The sequence below is a fragment of the Balaenoptera musculus genome, chromosome 13 (genome assembly GCF_009873245.2).
Source record: "Balaenoptera musculus isolate JJ_BM4_2016_0621 chromosome 13, mBalMus1.pri.v3, whole genome shotgun sequence".
Lineage (NCBI taxonomy): Eukaryota > Metazoa > Chordata > Mammalia > Artiodactyla > Balaenopteridae > Balaenoptera > Balaenoptera musculus.
Window position 1 is genome coordinate 10,484,214 of NC_045797.1, and position 20,695 is coordinate 10,504,908.

General features: G+C 41.0%; 1 protein-coding gene across 1 annotated transcript in view; it reads right to left on the reverse strand.

Moving 5' to 3' along the window:
* Positions 1-20,695, reverse strand: part of BUB1 (BUB1 mitotic checkpoint serine/threonine kinase) — a 41,909-nt gene that overhangs the window by 10,190 nt on the left and 11,024 nt on the right. Inside the window, exons 9-19 of the mRNA XM_036872320.1 lie at positions 20,376-20,527; positions 17,675-17,928; positions 15,844-15,902; positions 14,404-14,532; positions 14,197-14,307; positions 13,352-13,451; positions 12,351-12,432; positions 11,173-11,347; positions 6,646-6,733; positions 1,928-2,163; positions 620-763 (exon numbers count right to left, since the gene is read on the reverse strand). Of these exons, the coding sequence (XP_036728215.1) occupies positions 620-763; positions 1,928-2,163; positions 6,646-6,733; positions 11,173-11,347; positions 12,351-12,432; positions 13,352-13,451; positions 14,197-14,307; positions 14,404-14,532; positions 15,844-15,902; positions 17,675-17,928; positions 20,376-20,527 (1,530 nt within the window). The remainder of the gene's footprint in view (positions 1-619; positions 764-1,927; positions 2,164-6,645; positions 6,734-11,172; positions 11,348-12,350; positions 12,433-13,351; positions 13,452-14,196; positions 14,308-14,403; positions 14,533-15,843; positions 15,903-17,674; positions 17,929-20,375; positions 20,528-20,695) is intronic.

Sequence of the window (20,695 nt, forward strand, 5' to 3'; positions counted from 1 at the left end):
TCATTGTTATCCACATCTACCCTGTTTCCCCTCCCACTAACAATTAACCATTTTTATTAGTTTTGAGTACCCTTCAAGTGTTCTCTGGAAATACTATCAAATATGAATATATATTATCTTGCCCCTTTTTAAGAAATAAAAAGCAGCATATAACACTAGTCTGCCCTTTCACTTAGCAGCATGTTTTGGAGATCATTCCCTAGCTGCACAGTGAGCTGTAGCTTACTGTAGAGATGTCCCATAATTTATTTAAGCAGTCCCCTTAGATGCCTATGTTGTTTCCAATCTGTTGCTTTTACACACACCTCACTTTGAATGTATCCAAGTGTATCTGCAGGAAATCCTTAAAAGTGGATGTCTGGGTCTAAAAGTACATGCATTTGAAATTTTGGTGGATATTGCCAAATTGCCCTTTATAAGTTATAGTCCCACAGCAATCAAAATCCTACAGTCATGGCTTAACAAAATGTTCTCATCTTAATACTACAGATAAAACTTTTTAACGGAAGTGGGGGAGGGGGAGGAGGGGTAGGGGTGAGGGTGGTGCCAGCAGGAATAAACATCAACTTCCCACAGAGAAAAAAAGAGTTTAAAGTTTTATTACCCATATGGTTCTTACCCAGTTGAAATTCAGTCTTGGGCTTGATGGCTGGAAGTTTACATTGCCATTCGTAAGTATTTGGATAGGAACTCACTGGTTTAGAAAGTCCGGATAAAAGTTTGACAATCAACTCATCATCCCAGGGATTCTCAACAGGGAAGTCTTAAAGGAACAGGAACAAAAAAGAAAAGGAATTCAGTATCCAACACTTTTACCAAATAAATCATAGACAAAGCAAGTGGAGACATTCATTAAAGAAGCTTTCAAAAGCCTTATCTTTAAAGAGCATTGATTCAAATAATAAAGAACCATTTTCAAAAGTCAAAATGGGTACTTCTGCACAGTTCATTATCTGTCATTTTAGATCTACAAATTTAAATCAATATTCAGTTGGGACAAAGGAAATTAACACCAAGGGCATCTATTCTAGATTTTGCCTTTAACACAATTATGGGTACATGTCTTAAAGGCAAACTTGGAGATTAGTTACTTCTAACGTGATCATATATATATTCTTTAAATTGCTTTCCACTTCTATTTATAAAACACGCTGCCTTTTAACACATACTACCTACGTGCAATTTGTCGGTATGAGATATAATTTGGGTCCACAAAGACACAAAGAGAAACCGTTTCTAAAGGGAAGAAAAAAGTTCCTGCCCAATTTAGAATGCTATAAAAAATTCTATTAGTGGCAGTTATCAAAGACTAATCCAACATGACTGATATTTACTAGTGCTAAGCAGATGTGGGACACTGTTCTGAGCCCTTGATGTTTAGTAACTCACTTGGTCCTAACAGTAAGACCCTAAAGTAGGTACTGCCAACCCCTCCACTTTATGGGAAACAGGGCCACAGAGAATTGAAATAATCTTGGCCAAGATCACAAGACAGCCTAAGAGGGGGAGCTAGGATTAGAATCTAGCTAGTCCATCTCCAGAGTCTGTGCTCTTGTCCACTGTTAAGATTGTTTCTGTGTAACCTTGGGGTGGGGGTGGGGTCCTTTAACCCTGAGCCTGTTTACTTTTCTGTAAAATGGGGATAACAGTATTAGATTAAACGCCTGGCATAATGGGCCCTCCAATTCCAGTTCTCTTTTCCAACAGTAGTTATTTTGATACCTTTTAAAATTAAAACAAATTAATTAGCCCTTCAAGTATGTTACTGTTGTATGCACGGTGATACAGCACGCAAGTTTGTCTGAACTTGCGTTCTACTCAACGGCATTCAAGGCCCTGCTCTTTGAGCTTCTTTCATGGAACAGCTTTTATTAACAGGCTATTGTCCTTATTCAGGGAACAATTAAGAATGAGCATCTGTTCATACCTGGAGCGTCGATATTCCCAAGCAAGCCAGTCTGCATTGGTTCTGCCTGGAACCTGGCATTGGCGTCTGCTGGATCCTCTGCAGGGGCAAAGTCAGGGTCTGTGAGTTTACAGGCCTTGAGGCCCCGCTCTGCCTCGCTGGTCAGCACAGCTGCAGCAGGTTGGCTCAGACGGAGCAAGGATGCTGAAGAGACATCTGTGGGGAACGCTGGTTCTGGGCTTTTCTCTTCAATTGGACTGGATGTGTTAAAGGGACAAGATAAACACACATGATTACAAGCTTTATTGGGTTTGAACACAAAAAAATCCCACAAAACAGTTTCCTTTTCATTCTAGGAATGAGATTTCAAAACTGCTTCACAAAGAGTTTATTAAAGCATTTTCTTCATACAAATATATGCAGATACACAGCTCGTACAATATGAATAGAAATAAAATAAAAAACGTGATAATATATTAAATAGGTGAGGTGACACATGGGATATTCTTTAGTAGGAGATGTTGGTAGGAAAGGGTTTATTTTCTCAAGTTGTCTTCTAAGCATCACTACTGTAATAGACTGAATATTTTATTCCAAAAATGGCTTCTTTTATAACACTGAAACAAACAGAAAATGTCAGCCATAGTCCAACAACCTAACACCAGTACATTTCCACACACACACACACAGTCGATCCTCCTTCCTCAAGGATTCCATACCTGTGAATTCACCTACATGCAAATATTTATTTGTTACCGCAAACAACACTCATGGTGCTTTTGCTGTCATCTCAAGACGTGCAGAACAATGAAAAATTTGAGTCACTCAACATTTATGTTCCTAGGTGAGGTCGAGCAAGGTGACGCTCTGCCTTCTCCTTTCGGCTCATACTGTAAACATTGTCCTTTCACAGTGTAGTTAGCGATGTGGGGTGTTTCTTTTTCTTGCATTTTTGTGCTTTTAGTTGGTGATTTAGCTGTTTAACTGTTCCCCAAGTGTAGTGCTCAAGTGCTGTCTAGCGTTCCTAAGTGTAAGAAGGCTGTGACGTGTCTTGTGGAGAAAATATGTGTTGGATAAGTTTCGTTCAGGCATGGGTTACAGTGCTCTTGGCCATGAGTTCAATGTTAATGAATCAATAGTATATATTAAATAAGTGTCTCTTTTTTAATATAAATTTATTTATTTTATTTATTTATTTTCGGCTGTGTTGGGTCTTCGTTGCTGCACATGGGCTTTCTCTAGTTGCGGTGAGCGGGCGTTACTCTTCACTGCAGTGCGCGGGCTTCTCATTGCGGTGGCTTCTCTTGTTGTGGAGCCCAGGCTCTAGGTGCGCGGACCTCAGTAGTTGTGGCACGCGAGCTCAGTAGTTGTGGCTCGTGGGCTCTAGAGCGCAGGTTCAGTAGTTGTGGCGCACAGGCTTAGTTGCTCCGTGGCATGTGGGATCTTCCCAGACCAGGGCTCGAACCCGTGTCCCCTGCATTGGCAGGCAGATTCTTAACCACTGAGCCACCAGGGAAGCCCTAAATAAGTGTCTTTAAACAAAGTGCTGTGACCAGAGGCTTGTAGAATCCTAACTGTGTATTTCCCCTAGAAGCAATGGATCAGTATTTGCTAATTCAGTGTTTGCAGTGATTTTATAGAAAAGAACCAATGCAAATAACAAGTTTGGACTGTACATACGTCTCCACACTCATATTCTCTCCGCACCTTTAGATCCACATATCTACAAACAGATGCAAGAGTATATATTTTTATACAAATGAATTCACGCAACTTCATGTTGCATTTTTTACTTCTTGACACAGGCGTTTTTCCTACCATGAATGTTTAAAAAAATAAACTAATTTTGGAATTTAGATTTAAAGAAATGTCACAGAGATAAAAGAGAATTCCCATATGCTCCTCACCAATTTCCTCTAATGTTACCACCTCACATTAAAGTGGCTCTCTTGTCAAAACCAATAAACCAACCTTTGTCAGATTACTACTGACTAACCTCCAGACCTCGTTTGGATCTCGCCAGGTTCTCCACAAGGCCCCGTGTTTGCTCCAGGATCCAATCGTGGACACCATGCTGCATTAGTTGTCAGCCTCCTTACTCTCTTCTCCTCTGTCACACTTTCTTAGTCTTTCCTAGTTTCCTAAGACCTTGTCGGTTTTGAGGAGTACTGGCCAGCTATTTTGTAGACTGTCCCTCAATTTGGGGTTCTCTTGTTTTCCTCCTGACTAGACTGTGAGTATTGGTTTGGGGAGAATATCAGAGAGGTGACGTGCCCTTCTCCTCCCATGACATCACCATGTGTCATCACGGGTGACGTTAGCCTGATTATTTGGGAAAGGTGGTGTCTGCTGGGTTTCTCCACAGTTCTACTGTGGATTTTAATGCTGTACACCATTTAATCCAGTGGATGTGTGATGAAGTGTAACAATTCCCTTGTTCTTAGATATTGAACATATTTCCAATATTTTATATTACAACAAAACAGATGTGTTTCCAAACCCACGTACATTGCTACTAGCAACATGAGTGCCCAAATTACTGTGGGTGCATAAACGATGAATAAAATCCTTTTCCCTTCTCCACAAAACTGTGAATTTTGGTTAACTTTCTAGCTCTTCCCCTTCTCCACTGAAAACTGAAAAGGTAAGGTATCACTGTCATCAATGCTTATGATAAAAAATAGCTGTATCTAGACTGGGAGAATTATGAACATGTGCCGGGAATCCATAGATTCAGGCTTCAGGTGTAATGATTCTCGTAATGGGCCTGTCCCTGGGGGGGACTCTGGAAACTAAATCTATGGAGTGTTGCAAGAGCCACTGACTCCCTGGGAATAAGGTTTCGAAGCTAAGGAAGCCTCTGTCCCTGGGTGTCTCCCCACATGAGTCTTGTTTCCTTGCAGCTTAACTGTCACATGCAGTCAAAGACAATAGTTTCTTGGACAGTACTACCCTGCTGGCAACAGTGATTTCTGTCCTATATACACCTAAATTAATCTTATGCCAAGTGTGGTTTATGGTAGTCTTATGGGTCAAAAGTTTAGCTGCACAAAGGAAGATTCCTGGTGGGCAGTAATAGACTATGCCCACTGAGTAAAATTTTAAATTAAAAGGCAAAACCTACTTAATTTGCATTAATTTTATTTCTAGTGAGTTAACCCTTTTCTACATGTTTATTCATTAATTTTTCTTTTGTAAGTTCTGCTCATGTCCTTTATCCAATAATTTATTTACTGGGGTCGTAGTTCAAGAAGAGGTTTTTGATAATAAGAAGCAGTACAGCATAGTGGTGAGAGAGAGGATTCTGAAATCAGAGATAGGGGTTCAAATCCCAGGGCTGCAAAGCAGAAGCCGTATGGCTTCAGGTCCTTTATTTAGTCCTCTGGATCTGGTTTCCTCATCTGTAATGCTGGAAAAGAATAGTTCCTACAACTAAAGTTATTATAAGGGTTAGTTAAAGGGTGTAGTACATGATAAGCGTTAAGTGCTGTGCAGGAATATAATAAATACTCAAAAGATTGTAGCTACTTTTAGTGTCTATTACATTCACCAGACTATTCAAACATGGCAGAATTTTACTTCTGCAAAGCATTAGTGTATGTATGGTAAGTCTGCATTTTGCATCAGAACCTAAGAGGCTTAAACATTCTATCTTCCTCCTCTTAAAAGAAAGTTATTAGGACTTCCCTGGTGGTGCAGTGGTTAAGAATCCGCCTGCCAATGCAGGGGACACGCGTTTGATCCCTGGTCTGGGAAGATCTCACATGCCGTGGAGCAGCTAAGCCCGAGCGCCACAACTACTGAAGCCCCCTCGCCCTAGAGCCCGCGCACCACAACGACTGAGCCCACGTGCTGCAACTACTGGAGCCCGTGTGCTCCAACTACTGAAGCCCATGCGCTTAGAGCCTGTGCTCCGCAACAAGAGAAGCCACCACAATGAGAAGCCCATGCACCGCAATGAAGAGTAGCCCCTGCTCGTCACAACTAGAGAAAGCCTGCGCGCAGCAACGAAGACCCAACGCAGCCAAAAAGAAGAAAAAAAAAGAAAGTTATTGATTTTCTCAATTATAATGGGTATACAGAAGCAATTAGGTGTTTGCTCAGTTCTGCAATAGTCTTTATATGTCACGGTCTTTGGCTGGCAAGAGCATCTGCAGTTCTGCTCCCCAAATCAGTGGAAGTCAGTCACAGGAACAGTTTCCCCAGGGATTCTCTGCTACCCCAGCTGCTTCTCTCACTGCCCTGGTGTACCAAGTGTCATTGTATTTATATGTACAGAGAGTACCTTCTGACTTAAAGCTCTGAGTTGATAAAAACTCTGGCAGCCCTTAAAGAAGGGCTGGAATGAGGTATTCCATTACAGCTTAAGAAGCAAGCTAGGGGCTTCCCTGGTAGCGCAGTGGTTGAGAATCTGCCTGCCAATGCAGGGGATACGGGTTCGAGCCCTGGTCTGGGAAGATCCCACATGCCACAGAGCGACCAGGCCCGTGAGCCACAATTACTCAGCCTGCGCATCTGGAGCCTGTGCTCCGCAACAAGAGAGGCCGCGATAGTGAGAGGCCCGCGCACCGCGATGAAGAGTGGCCCCCACTTGCCGCAACTAGAGAAAGCCCTCGCACAGAAATGAAGACCCAACACAGCCATAAATAAATAAACAAATAAATAAATAAAATTAAAAAAAAAAAAGCAAGCTAGAATGAAAAGGGAGAGAGACAGGACCACATGCACCCACACAATACCTGAACTTTCTCTCTTTCAAGGGTTCCATCTTGTTTCTTTCACAAGAATCCAAAGTCACATGGGTGTACTGTTCTGCTACCACATTTTCTGAAATATACAGAAAAGTAGAGATAGACATTATACACACACATATGATTTTATATGGTTATAAAGTCCAGGATTCCTTTTTACACTGACTTTCATTATAATTTCAAAACAGTATTCCATGGTAAAATGTACTAGGTTTAAAAAATGGGGAAAAAAAATCACTTTAAAAAATTCTACCGTTATATGTGAGCGTTTCAACCTTACACATCTAATCCATACAATCCTTCAAGAGAAAAGAGTCCAGAGAGCAGCAGGTCCGCCGTGGGAGGATGACCAGACCACGGGAAGTTACGGGTGGCAGTGCGCACACCCTGTCTGAGGAGAAGCCGATGCCAAGGCCATGGAGAATAAAAGGCTGAAACGCTTGCGGAGGGCAGAGATTTTGGCGTCTTTCAGTCTAACTTACCTTATTTAGTCAGCGTTTAGTTGACTGAACTGACTCAGAGTGTTTACACCAGAAAGCAACCTGGCAATACTTACTATCACTCCCTTTAATTAAAAAAAGAAATCTATCTATGGAGAGACAACCTAGATAGGGCAGAAATACAGAGCATACTTCTACCAAGTGATACTAATACAATATAGAGCCAACTATTACACTAGATTAAATTTTATCAGATACTGCTTCACTGAACAGGTGCTAACACTTTTTAGTACTAGAACATTAGCTTCTATTTATACAATCAAAGGGGCAACTACACTAAGAAAGGTCAATATTGACTTTATGAAAGACTCTTGACTGTTAAACAGATTAAGTTTTCCAAATTGAAAAGGCTTTAAATTTTTAGAATTAAAGTAGCAAGTCTGTGATAGCACTTGGCAATTGTCCAAGTTTCAACGAAATCCTTCTTTAAAATTCAGGAAAGAAATATATTTGGTTAGTACAGTAAGAAAAAATGTTTACTCCTTAGTTAAAAACTTTTAGGCCTATAGGCTCAGACTTCACATTACAATAAGCTTTCATCCAGGGGAATGAAATTCTTTTGCAGTTCTTTCACTATTGCTTCAGTGAAAACTGCTATTAAAAAAAAAAACAAAAATGCCAGCAGTGATAGCGTTTGGCTAGTAAATTAGCAGAAAAGGGTAAAGCAGTCCCAGATCTCATAGTACAGGCACACTTCAGAGATATTGCGGGTTTGTATCCAGACCACTGCAATAAAACGAATATCACAATAAAGCGAGTCACACGAATTTTTTGGTTTCCCAGTGCACATAGAAGTTATGTTTACACTGTACTGAAGTCTTGAGTGTGCAATAGCATTATGTCTAAAAAAACAATGTGCATACCTCAATTAAAAAACAGTTAATTGCTAAAAAATGCGAATCATCATCTGAGTCTTTAGGGAGTCGTAATCCTTTTGCTGGTGGAGGGTCTCGCCTTGATGTTGGGCGCTGCTGACTGATCAGGCTGGTGGCTGCTGAAGGCTGGGGTCGCCGTGGCAGTTTCTTAAAATAAGACAACAGTGAAGTTTGCCGCATCGATTGACTCTTCCTTTCATGAACGATTTCTCTGTAGCATGCAATGCTGTTTGACAGCATTTTACCCATGGTAGAACTTCTTTCAAAATTGGAGTCAATCCTCTCAAACTCTGCCACTGCTTTATCAACTCAGTTTGTGTAGTATTTTATATCCTTTGTTGTCATTTCAACAATCTTCACATAAAGCAACTATACTCCAATAAAAACTACTAAAAAATAAAAAAATAAAAAATAAAACAAAACAAAAAAAATAATCTTCACAGCATCTGCACCAGGAATAGATTCCATCTCAGGAAACCACTTTCTTTGCTCATCCATGAGAAGCAACTCCTCGTCCATTAACTTTTTATCATGAAATTGCAGCAATTCAGTCACACCTTCTGGCTCCATTTCTAATTCTAGTTCTCTTGCTATTTCCACCACATCTGCAGTTACTTCCTCCACTGAAGTCTTGAACCCCTCAAAGTCATCCATGAGGGTTGGGAACAACTTCTTCCAAACTCCTGATAATGTTGATATTCTGACCTCTTCCTATGAATCAGAAATGTTTTTAATGGCATCTAGAATGGTGAATTCTTTCCAGAAGGTTTTCAATTGACTGCCCAGATTCATCAGAGGAATCACTGTCTATGGCAGCTATAGCCTTATGAAATGTATTCCCTTTTTTTTTTTAAATTAATTTATTTAGGCTACATCAGGTCTTCCTTGTGGCAGGCAGGCTCTTTGTCACGGCGTATGGGCATCTCTCTAGTTGAGGCACGCGGGCTTGGTTGCCCCACAGCACGTGGGATCTTAGTTCCCTGACCAGGCATCAAACCTGCGTCCCCTGCATTGGAAGGCGGATTCTTTACCACTGGGCCACCAGGAAAGTCCCTGAAATGTATTTCTTAAATAATAAGACTTGAAAGTCTAAATTACTCCTTGATCCATGGGCTGCAGAATGGATGTTGTGTTAGCAGGCATGAAAATAATCTCATTGTACATCACCATCGGAGCTCTTGGATGACCAGGTCCGTTGTCAATGAGCAGTACTATTTTGGAAGGACTCTTCTGAGCAGTATGTCTTAACAGTGGACTTAAAATATTCAGTAAACCACGCTGTAAACAGATTTGCTGTTATCTGGTTTTGCTGTTCCATTTATAGAGAACAGCCAGAAAAGATTAAGCATAATTCTTAAAGGCCCTAGGACTTTTGGAATGGTAAACAAGCATTGGCTTCAACTTAAAATCATCAGCTGCGTTAGCCCCAACAAGAAAGTCAGCCTGTCCTTTGAAGCTTTAAAGCCAGACCTTGACTTCTCCTCTCTGGCTATGAAAGTCCTAGATGGCAACTTCTTCCAATAGAAGGCTGTTTCATCTACTTTGAAAACCTGTTGTTTAGTATAACCACCTTTATTAATGATCTTAGCTAGATCTTCTGGATAACTTGCTGCAGTTTCTGCATCAGCACTTGCTGCTTCACCTTGCACTTTTATGTTCTAGAGATGCCTTGTTTCCTTAAACCTCACGAACCAACCTCTGCTACCTTCAAACGTTTCCTCTGCAGCTTCCTCACCTCTCAGCCTTCATAGAAGTGAAGAGAGTTAGGGCCTCGCTCTGGATTAGGCTTTGGCTTCAGGGGATGTTGTGGCTGGTTTGATCTTCTATCCAGGTCACTCAAACTTTCTCCATATCAGCAATAAGGCTGTTTTGCTTTCTTATCATTTATATGTTCACTGGAGTAGCACATTTAATTTCCTTCAAGAACTTTTCCTTTGCATCCACATGGTGAAAGAGGCCTACCTTTCGGCCTAACTGGACTTTCGACACGCCTTCCTCACTAAGCTTCATCATTTCTAACTTTGGATTTGAAGTGAGAGACGTGCAACTCTTCCTTTCACTTGAACACTTAGAGGCCATTGTAGGGTTATTAACTGGTCTAAATTTCAATATTGTTGTGTCTCAGGGAAGAGAGAGGCCCGAGGAGAGTGAGGAAGACAGGGAACGACCAGCGGGTGGAGCAGTCAAGGAACACACACAACAACCACTGATTAAGTTCACCATCTTCTGTGGGTGAGGTTCGTGGCACCCCAAAACAGTTACAACAGTAACATCAAAGACCACTGACAGCAGATCACCATAACAAATATAACAGTAAGGAAAAGTTTGAAATATTGCGAGAATTACCAAAATGTGACTCAGACACAAAGTGAGTAAATGCTGCTGGAAAAATGGCGCCAATAGGCTGCTTGACACAGGGCTGCCACACACCTTCAATTTGTAAAAAAAAATCCAGTATCTGCGAAGGGCAATAAAGTGCAATAAAACAAGGTATGCCTGTATTTATTTTGCAGGATGGTATTTAATAGGTAGTAATTATCTGTATTCAATAACTGTGTCATTCATTAAGCTTCAGTTCATATGTATAAAGATCTTTGATATGAGAATGTTATGTTTGGGGAAAATGAGCACCATCTGTGAGTTTTATCAGATCACTAAAAAATTTTTAAATATGATTTTCTGAGTATAGTACTTGGCTACATCTCTAAAGTAATAAAATTTGTAGATACATATCAAGGATTAAAATTTGCTGTTTGTTACTCTTATCAAATTAGAAAATAAAATGTTCATATTTTTAACATTCAAGTCTGTCTGTAGTGGCTATTTTGTTTGTTGTAAAACATGAAATAAAGCTATATCCCACACAAATGGGTTGGACTTTGTATCTTTGCCTTTAAATGCTTCTACAGATTTTTCTCCCGTTCTACCTATAATCTAAGTTATTAAACTTTTAAAATGCACATAGACTTTAGAAAGACATTATGCCAAAACCAAAAACCCTATATGTAATAATACAGTGAATGGATTTTAAGTTTCCTCTTTATGATTTTCAAATTTTCCATTTAGAATTTTCAAGAAGAAAACTATAATAGTAAAAGAACTGAAGTTGGCAGAAGACACTAAGATAGTGTAAGGCACACCTTTATCTTCTAGAGGGTGCACTGAATCCACCGGAAGTCTGTGGAAGGGCGTAGATGCCAGCTGTGCAGCAGACGTAAAGTCTCCCGGGCTCTTGGGACTGGGCGCCAGGGTTTTGTTGCAGCGGACACCCCACACGGTTGAATCATCCAAAAACTCGTCAGTGTGAGGTACTTCCTACAACGAAAGATGAACGGAAAAAAAGCAGCAATCTCCTTGTTTCATAGATGTAATTTAACACATTAATACTTTTTAAGATTCAAAAAAATGAGGAATTTTAATTTTTTCGAAGAAATGGATGTAACCCCTGACTAACACAGAGCCAAGGACATCGTGGGTCTGTTCTTTTCCCCAGAACTGGGACACTTCATCTTTAGCACACTCCAGTGGAGTTATATCACATGCAAGAGTCACGTTTTGTTTACCGATTTTTACTTTTTTTTTAAAAAGGTTTATCATTCATTTATTTTATTATTTATTTTTGGCTGCATCAGGTCTTAGTTGCGGCAACGGGATCTTCATTGTGGCACGCGGGCTTCTCTCTAGTTGTGGCACGAGGGTTTTCTCTTCTCTAGTTGTGGCACGCAGGCTCCAGGGCGCGTACGCTCTGTAGTTTGCGGCACGCAGTCTGTCTTGTTGAGGCGCGCGAGCTCAGCAGTTGTGGCGTGTGGGCTTAGCTGCCCCGCGGCATGTGGGATCTTAGTTTCCTGACTAGGGATCGAACCCGTGTCCCCTGCATTGTAAGGCAGATTCTTTATCACTGGACCACCAGGCAAGTCCCTACTTTTCTTTTCTTTTTTTAATTTGAAAAGTCTAGATTTACAGAGGAATTACAAAGATAATACATAGTTCCCATATAGCCTGTATCAAACTTCTTAGGTCTAGGAAAAATACATATGCCCCCAGTGGTTCCTCCTGTCTAAAGGGAAGGCTCTTAGGGGGCAAGGATCATATCAAACTCATTTTTCAGTTTCTATATCTATCTTAATGTGTGGTGCATAATAGATTTGCAAATAATTATAGAATAATGTTCTATAAAACTTAATTTTCACATAATATTTTATTTTTTCAGCACAGTTTTTAAAATACACCATCTCATTTGACTGGCACAAGCATCTGGTAAAATGAAAAGAAAAGGGTTGCGGGACCCATTTCATGGATGAAGCAGAGATTTACTTACATTTGGTTTTGAAGGGAACCTCCACATCGAGCGTTCTCCAAAGGTCCTGGCTCCTGTGGGCTTATTTTTAGGCTGTGGTAATCTAAGGAGAGATTTGCAAAATTACAAACAGCAAAATATGTTAAGGAAATAAATTCTACCACTTAAGTTAGAGTGTTAAAAACATTCTCCCCTTATCCTATTTAGTTAATATTTATACACATATTTCTTACTTTTACAGCAAAACTGAGTGCAGGTTGAATTAACTTGACTATGTATATAAAAGTAGATCTACAGTTACTTAGGAGAGGGTGGAAAATACAGAACTCTCTATTGCACTGAGTTTTAAGTTTTAAGGACAAAAAAAGAGTTAGGGCCGTGGCCAACAGAATGGCATGGATGCCATACGTTTTATTTCTTATTCCCAGTGCTTGGTCTAGCTACAGAACATGAATCTCTTCTATACCATGATACCTTTAGTTCACACCTCTCTTTCACGGTTTAAATTATTAATGGTGAAACTTCCTGGTGCTACCCTACTCTACCCTGATGGGGCTCAGCCTTAAAACAAATGTTCTCTGCAGTGTGATCCAACATAAGCCACTTCCTTTTCTACTTTATCAATCCTGCAAATATATACAGAGCATGTATGGATACCTGTACTGGTGAATTCATTTACAGCTAATACAATTTCAAATCTATAGGATCCCTTGGTTCTCTGATGATTTATAACCATACGGTTTCCTTTTGTAACAAATACTTTTGTTATGGAAGGACTACTTCCTTGTAACCCCCCAGAACTCTGCAGATCTGGAAAAGAACTTCAGCAACCATCTCCCGGTCATGTGGTCAAAAGGCTCATCTGTGGCAGAGCTGGGGCTGGGGCCCAGACCATTTGAGCGGCAGGTCCTGTTCTCTCACCAGCTCACCACCCTGGACTCCTGGAGGGATCTCCGCACTGTCCCTGTCACTATGGCAACATGCATCTCCCCCAGTGTTATCTTAACCAGATATTTCTTTACCCATAATTTTCTTTGTTTCCATCTTCGAACACGGGAAAAGCAGTTGACAGAGAAGAGATAATCTTATTGACTCCCCAAGCCCCAGAAGATGTTGCATTTTCTGCAAGGGTAAAAAATTGCAGTTAATTATTATAATAGGACAAAAACACTATCTTTTAGGTGCAACTTCAACTACAAATAAGAAAATGGAATAAGAGCTTACAGAAAACAACCAATGTCAGTTTTTGAAATACTAGGCAATGAGGTAAGTCACTCTGCAGTGACATGAAGGGACTAATAACTATGGTCACAAGGGTTAGCACGTGAGCCTCCGGTCTTGAGTTCCTGCCACACATAAAGCAGCGTTTGCCGTTCTCCTAACACATTGCTATGGTCACTGACACTGAATAAAGTTCTCCATGTCTTTGCTTTCCTACAAGGAGGAACTAAGCTCTTAGCTCTATATTTATCTTCATCGTGATCTCCCTCTGGCTTCCAGCACAAATCCTCTGACTCTAGACAAAGGTGGGCTAGTCCTGGCTCCCAACACTCCAGCCCGAACATTCCTCTGCTGGGCAAGGCTCAAGTATCCCTCAACTACTCAGCCCTTCCTGGCCATTCCTACCCATGCGGATTTTGTCCTTCTTTAGCACTTACTATTTATTATTTTTTAAGAAACAAACCAAGTCTACGGCACACATTGAGTACCTTACCAAACAACATTGTATTTTTTATTTCACAAACTCCATGCCCTTATGTGACAAGCTAACCAGGGCAGGACCACTTCTTGTATAATCCTTGCTATTTCTGTGGGCAACCACCCACAACGCTATCCACTTAGCAGCTATTAAACAATCCGTTATTACTTTGAAACTGGGCTTCAAATGCATCTTCATTTTGACCTAGAGATGGCCATTCATCTTTGTCATCAGAAACATCAGGAAGTGTAGGAGCCTGAAACATATTCATGATGAAACCTTAAAAGAATAGAAATAATGGTAAACATGGCTGCAAAAGAGCTTTCATTAATTTGTTGTCAGATGCTACACATTCAAACAAAAGGCCTTACATACCTAATGCTTCTTTTGTGTGCACGGTGGGTGACGGCTGCACTTTGGATGGTGTTGCCTGAACCAGTCCCAGTGATGTGTTAGGAGTTGTGTGAAAAGAACTTGTGTTAACAACCTTCTGTGTTTCACACCCTATTAAAGAAATGGGGACAAAATGCAGCATCAGTAGAGAAATCAGGATAGTTTAGAAGGCACAATTTAAGAAACTTATTATACTTATTATACATTTGTATTATTCTTGATAATCCTCACTAAGGACTTCCATTACTATCATGCTTTCATATCTTTCATTTTTCTCTTTATAATAGTCCCACGAGGTAGGTAAGGCAAGAAGTATCCGTTTACAAAAAAGGAAATAAAAGCTCAAAGAGATTAAGTGGTTTCCTCTAAGATCATATCAAATTAGCAGACTGGTCATAAATAGCCCTCTTTGCTCCACTATACCCAAGAAATAGTTAATAGTGACGTTGTATACCTTAGGATTGGCTTTCCATCTCCCTCAGCCGGGTCCCAGCAATGGCGTACACGGCCCTGCACAGCCTGAGCCTCTCGGCTCCCACCTCACCTTCCTCCTCCCCCCCTGCTCCCTGCAGCCACTGGCCGCTCTGCTGTGCTCCAAACAATTCAGGGATATTCCTGCCTGAGGGCTCTGCCCTTGCTGTTCCCTCCACCTAAACCAGGCTGCCAAGGGCTGCGTGGGTGGCTTCCCCCGTCAGTCTCTACCCAGATATCACCTTCTTTGTGAGGGTCTTTCCCAGTTGTCCCTGAAATTTCAACCTCTGGCCCCTCCCCCACCAACAGCCACACTTCCTTTCCCCCTCTTCGTGGGTGGGGATTTCTGCCCTTTCTGTTCATGACTGCATCTCTCACTACCTAGAACAGTGCCTGGCTTCTACCAGTGCCCAGTTAGGTCCTGGTTAAATGTAGGTGTCACTGCTTTTGCAAGTAGCTCTGCTCCCACTAAACTGTCATTGGAAAGGATGGCACAGTACATGAAGCAGTGGGGGGAATGAAGACCCAATCCATGTGTCTTATTTTATTTATAAAACTTTTATGCAAATTCCTCTAACAAAGTAGTACCGAACAGAAGTATAACACTCCTAATTAAACTTTTAATCACCTTCCCTTCTTCACAACATATTAAAGATGACTCTGGTTTTAGATTAATCTGCTGAGAAATTTAATAAGAAAGTTTTCACAAATCAAGTTTCCAAAGGATTCCAACTAAGAAGATGTGACTGTCAAGTGAATTTCTACCTTTATTTTAAATGGTCTGGGGTTTAACTAACCCCTGCCTTCTAAGAACGGGAAAGCTGACACCCAGGTTCATTAAGGCCTGAAGCCTTCACGAACTGCAGCCACCAAACAGACCCTTGAGCGACCTGAACGAGTCTGGGCAAACAGCTTAGACACAAATGTATTATATCAATAGTTAAACATTACCTTCTTTTATCTCTGCTCCACTATGTGGCTTGAATTCATGAGTACTTTTATTCATACACCTGGAAGAGAAAACTCTTGAGACACACTAACTCTCAGGAAAGAACAGTAAAAAATGTCAGCAATTACGAGCCTGTTGTTAAAACACAGATGGGACTGCCTAGGTCTACAGTGTAAGTGAATAAGATGTTTTATGTTTTCTTTCATTTCCTTTCGAGGACAATAATTCTTACAGATAAAGGCCAGGTATTCACGTTTGCTTGACATAGTGATTCTGTACTTTAACACCCGATAATCATTCATACAGGAGGTAGGGCAGGATAAGGGCTTCGCTGGTTCGAACGATCCCATTTATTACACAGGCTAAAGGGCTAACCCCCAGCTCCGGGTCTGCCGCCCAGCACCACTCTCCTGTGCTGTGATGTGGGGAAGCGCTGGCACCTTCGCTGCAGGGGCCACCTCTCCCGTGATGGGCAGGTAGCCACAGTGCATTGTCCTCTAGACTTCAGCAGTTATCAAGAGGGGAAAGAATGGTACGTGAGACACTTACATCACAGTTTATTTTAAGTACAGTCGTGATAGTGGACCTCATCTGTCTATTTAACACTGCTTCCCTTAATGGACCCTGTGAGGGTATAAAGTAAAAAGTGCAAAGCACTTTTAATCTTACAAATCCCCATTAAACTGTCATAAAAACATGAGATTTATATGAGATACCAGAGTAAGGTGCCCTTTCTCTGTCGTGGTCAGCCGTCTAGGTCACTGAGAGTGTAACGGGGGGGTCTTTTCAGTCCCTTGCCTAGGCCAAGGTCAGGGTCAGTCTGAAAGGCTTCTGACTGATCTGAATGTTCATTAGGTTAAAGAGTTTCCTAATTTTATAAGGTTCAGCTGGACACGCATCATGTCTCCAGGGGCCTGTCATTGCTGCTGCTGTGACCATCTTATTGTTGCGCAAATTAACTACGAAGAACTAATGAAGTCACAGCCCCACACAACAGTCCTCTTTTTACATACATGGTTTGATACACGACACAGGTCTGAATTATTGTCCTAATGTGGCTGAAAAAGCATGATAATTTAAAATCTTATTTCCAGGAGAAATCATTGGTAAAAGTTAACCTTGGACATTGAGGAGAACCAGTACTTAAGAACCATAATCTGTGCCAAGGGATTTAGCCCAAGGGGAGGGTGTGAGCTACATTGTAGCTTTTATTTTTTCTAATAGATCAATAAAATGTTTATGTTTAAAAAAGAGAGAGCACCAAAGTGACTGAAGAGGAAAATATAAACAAGCGATGCGACAATAATTGTAATTTCTGCAATCTAGGAAAATCCCTCAAAATTGGAGAAAAAACCTCCACAGCAGTGTATAGACATATTTTGGCATATTGTGTAACAGATATTAATCCCAAACTGCTCCCGGTGGAAAGACAGAAGGAATATGAGAAGAATATATGTCAAGGAACTATCTGGATTGTAATGAACCCCTACATATGTTCAGTCAAAGCCAGTAAGCAAAGGCAATTTCAGTTTAACAGCTGTATATTCTTCAGCTTCAAAAAGACTGTTAAGTTTCAGTGTATCGAAAAATTTTAATTCAAGAGGGAAGTATGAAGTAAAACACATACTCAAAAAGAAACAATAAGTGAGGCTGAAAGATTTAGGGCTAATGTTTTGGTAACTTGTTTTTTTCACTACATGCCCATCTAAAAATTATTTTGAAAAACAAGACTCATCCATCATTTACACATTGCTCTTGAGATTGCAGGTCACGTAAAGAAGCCGTCAGACACCATTCACATCACTGTCATCTCTAGGGCTACCTTTGGCTTACCTGGCATCTTTGCTGGCCACTGTAAACATGGCATCTGTCACTGGCTGGGCTGCCAGAGGAACCTGGGGAGCTACACTCTGGGTGACGGCTGGGGACACCAAAGCAGCAGTGACAGCATTTGCCAGAAGAGGAACAACAGATGCCTCTCCGGGTTTCTCTCCTGCATTCTCTGAGGTCTGATGGACAGCTGGAAGACTCGGAGCTCCCAGTTCCTGCGGGGAGCCCGTGGGTGGCCCCATACCTGCTGGACTGACCTTTCACGGTAAGCAAACAAACAAAAACAAAGCCATGAGGTCCAGACTGCTACTAATTAGGTATTACAGCTTTTCAAAGAATGGCACCTGTCTTCTTCAGTAGATTCCTTTCCTCCTGAGCCAGCTCCTTACCCCTCCAGGTATCCTGAAATGAACAGTCAACAACAAAGGCCACTCTACGTGGTGGATGCTTCTGTAGCTTCTTAACCACAGACTCGACCGGCAGCTCATACTTCTAACCACTAAAATACCAGCCTCGGGGCTTCCCTGGTGGCGCAGCGGTTAAGAATCCGCCTGCCAATGAAGGGGACACGGGTTCAAGCCGTGGTCCGGGAAGATCCCACATGCCGTGGAGCAACTAAGCCCGTGCACCACAACTACTGAGTCTGTGCTCTAGAGCTCACAAGCCACAACTACTGAAGCCTGCGCGCCTAGAGCCTGTGCTCTGCAACAAGAGAAGCCACTGCAATGAGAAGCCCACGAAGTCCATGCACTGCAGCGAAGAGTAGCCCCCGCTCGCCGCAACTAAAGAAAGCACGGGAGCAGCACCGAAGATCCAGTGCAGCCAAAAATAAATAAATAAAATAAACAAATTTTTTTAAAAAATTAAAAAAATAAAATAAAATAAAATACCAGCCCTGACCATTCATTAGTATTTAAGAACTGGCACATTTCTCTTTACTTAATTTTGGGAAAAGACTAACAGTCAATGTTACCAAATGCTCATAATGGTGTTCCTTCTATTAAAATACCCTTGGTAACCATTTTCTCTTTAATGAGTAGGAAACATGAATATAAACTGCACTAACTGCCACAAAAGCATGGCTCACAGTGGGAACGACACGGCCCTTAACTTGAAATCTTTGCTTTTCTACTCACACGTACTTAGACTGTACATGTACACTCCTATGTTACCAAGTTAAAAGACAAAGAGTGGGATTTCCCTGGTGGTCCAGTGGTAAAGAATCTACGTTGCAATGCAGGGGATGTGGGTTCGATCCCTGGTCAGGGAACTAAGATCCCACATGCCATGGGGCAACTAAGCCTGCACCACAACTACTAAGCTTGCACACCTCAACTAGAGCCTGCGTGCCACAAAACTACACAGCCCATGCGCCCTGGAGCTTGCGAGCCACAACTAGAGAAGAGAAAAACCAGCACACCACAACTAGGGAGAAGCCCATGCGCCGCAAGGAAAGATCCCGCGTGCCGCAACTAAGACCCAACGCAGCCCAAAATAAATAATAAATAAATTTAAAAAAAAAAGACAAAGAGTTAATTTCTCACCATAGAAAAGTATTCTCACTAATTGTTAAGAAAAGCACCAAATATCTAGGGCAAGAAAAGTTATTTCACAGACAAATGGACAAAATATAAAAAGTTTATTCTCACTAGTCATCAAAAAAGATAATTAAAAATGACCTATACCATTTTCTCACTTACCAAATTAGTAAAGATTAAAAATAAACATAATATTAATTTCTGAAGAAATACATTAAAAAAATAATAGACTTTCTCCACCAGATATCAAAACATGGAATGATCAAGAAGAAACCTATTGACTAAAACAAAGAGACAGTTATTTTAGAAATGGATCTTATACCTTAAAAATTTAGTATGTGATAAGATATTTTTAACCAATAGGGAAAGGCTGAGCTGGTAAATAAATGATTTAGGGACAAATGGAGATCCATTTGGCAGATATATCCTTATACCACTCATATACAGACATAAGTTCATCAACAGAGGCTTCTGGTTAAAGGCAGCGGCTTAAACACGTGCTTTATCATCCACGTCCTCCCAAAACCTCACCAAATGACAGTAAAGGAATCCTAACACCTAGAACAGCAGCTGGAGGAGGCTGATCTCCAGAGAAGTTCAGAAATTTGAACACATCTCAGGATGGACGTGAAGGTGGAGCTGAAAACAGGAATGTGGCCACAGTAAGTCTGTAGAAAAAACAGGTCCTGAGACCCATTCTTGCAGGTGCGTGCTGGCTTCTCAACACAAACTAAAGAAATCATTATATTTGAATTTTCATTAAATAATACAGGCATTGTACATCCCCCAAAAAAATCAGAAAAAGGATTACATACGCTAATACTTAAGTATATAAGTATGTGCCTGCACACACACATGCACACACACAAACACACTACACATTCTGTTCTGTAACTTCCTTTCTCATTCTACATTTTGAACATCTTTCTGGGTTGGTGTTGAGAAGCCCAGTGTCATTCTGATTCTTGGCTCTTTAAGTGTGACCTCTATTGTCGCTGGAAGTGTGTTGGATTGCCTTTTCCCCCATTGTTGGGGGGAAAATAATTCAGAAAGCTAGTAACTAAATTAACATCAGAATTAACTCTAAAACTAGAGCACACAGAGGACAAATAGAAACAGAAGTTCCTGTACTGGGCATGGGAAGCGTCGGCAAGGAGCACACACACCTCAGACCTCCCCTGGGAAGAGGGCAGGTTCTCGTGTGATGTCTCCACCACTTGGTGCAACTTCTTATGAAGCTCATCCATTTTCTGTTTTAATAGTTGTTCTTCAAAAGCATTTGCTTCTTTCCTTTTCATATAATGCCTGTCTTCATTAACTTTAGGAAAGAGAAAATATGGTTTGCATGTGAAATTTAAATTCAGGTCATCAGAGGAATCCATGCAAAATCAGTAAAAGGTTATTTTTAAGATGGCAAATTTTTTACTAGTTTTTTCCATGTGTGTTAGGTTATTAGAACTGAAATATGTATTACTTTTCAATTATA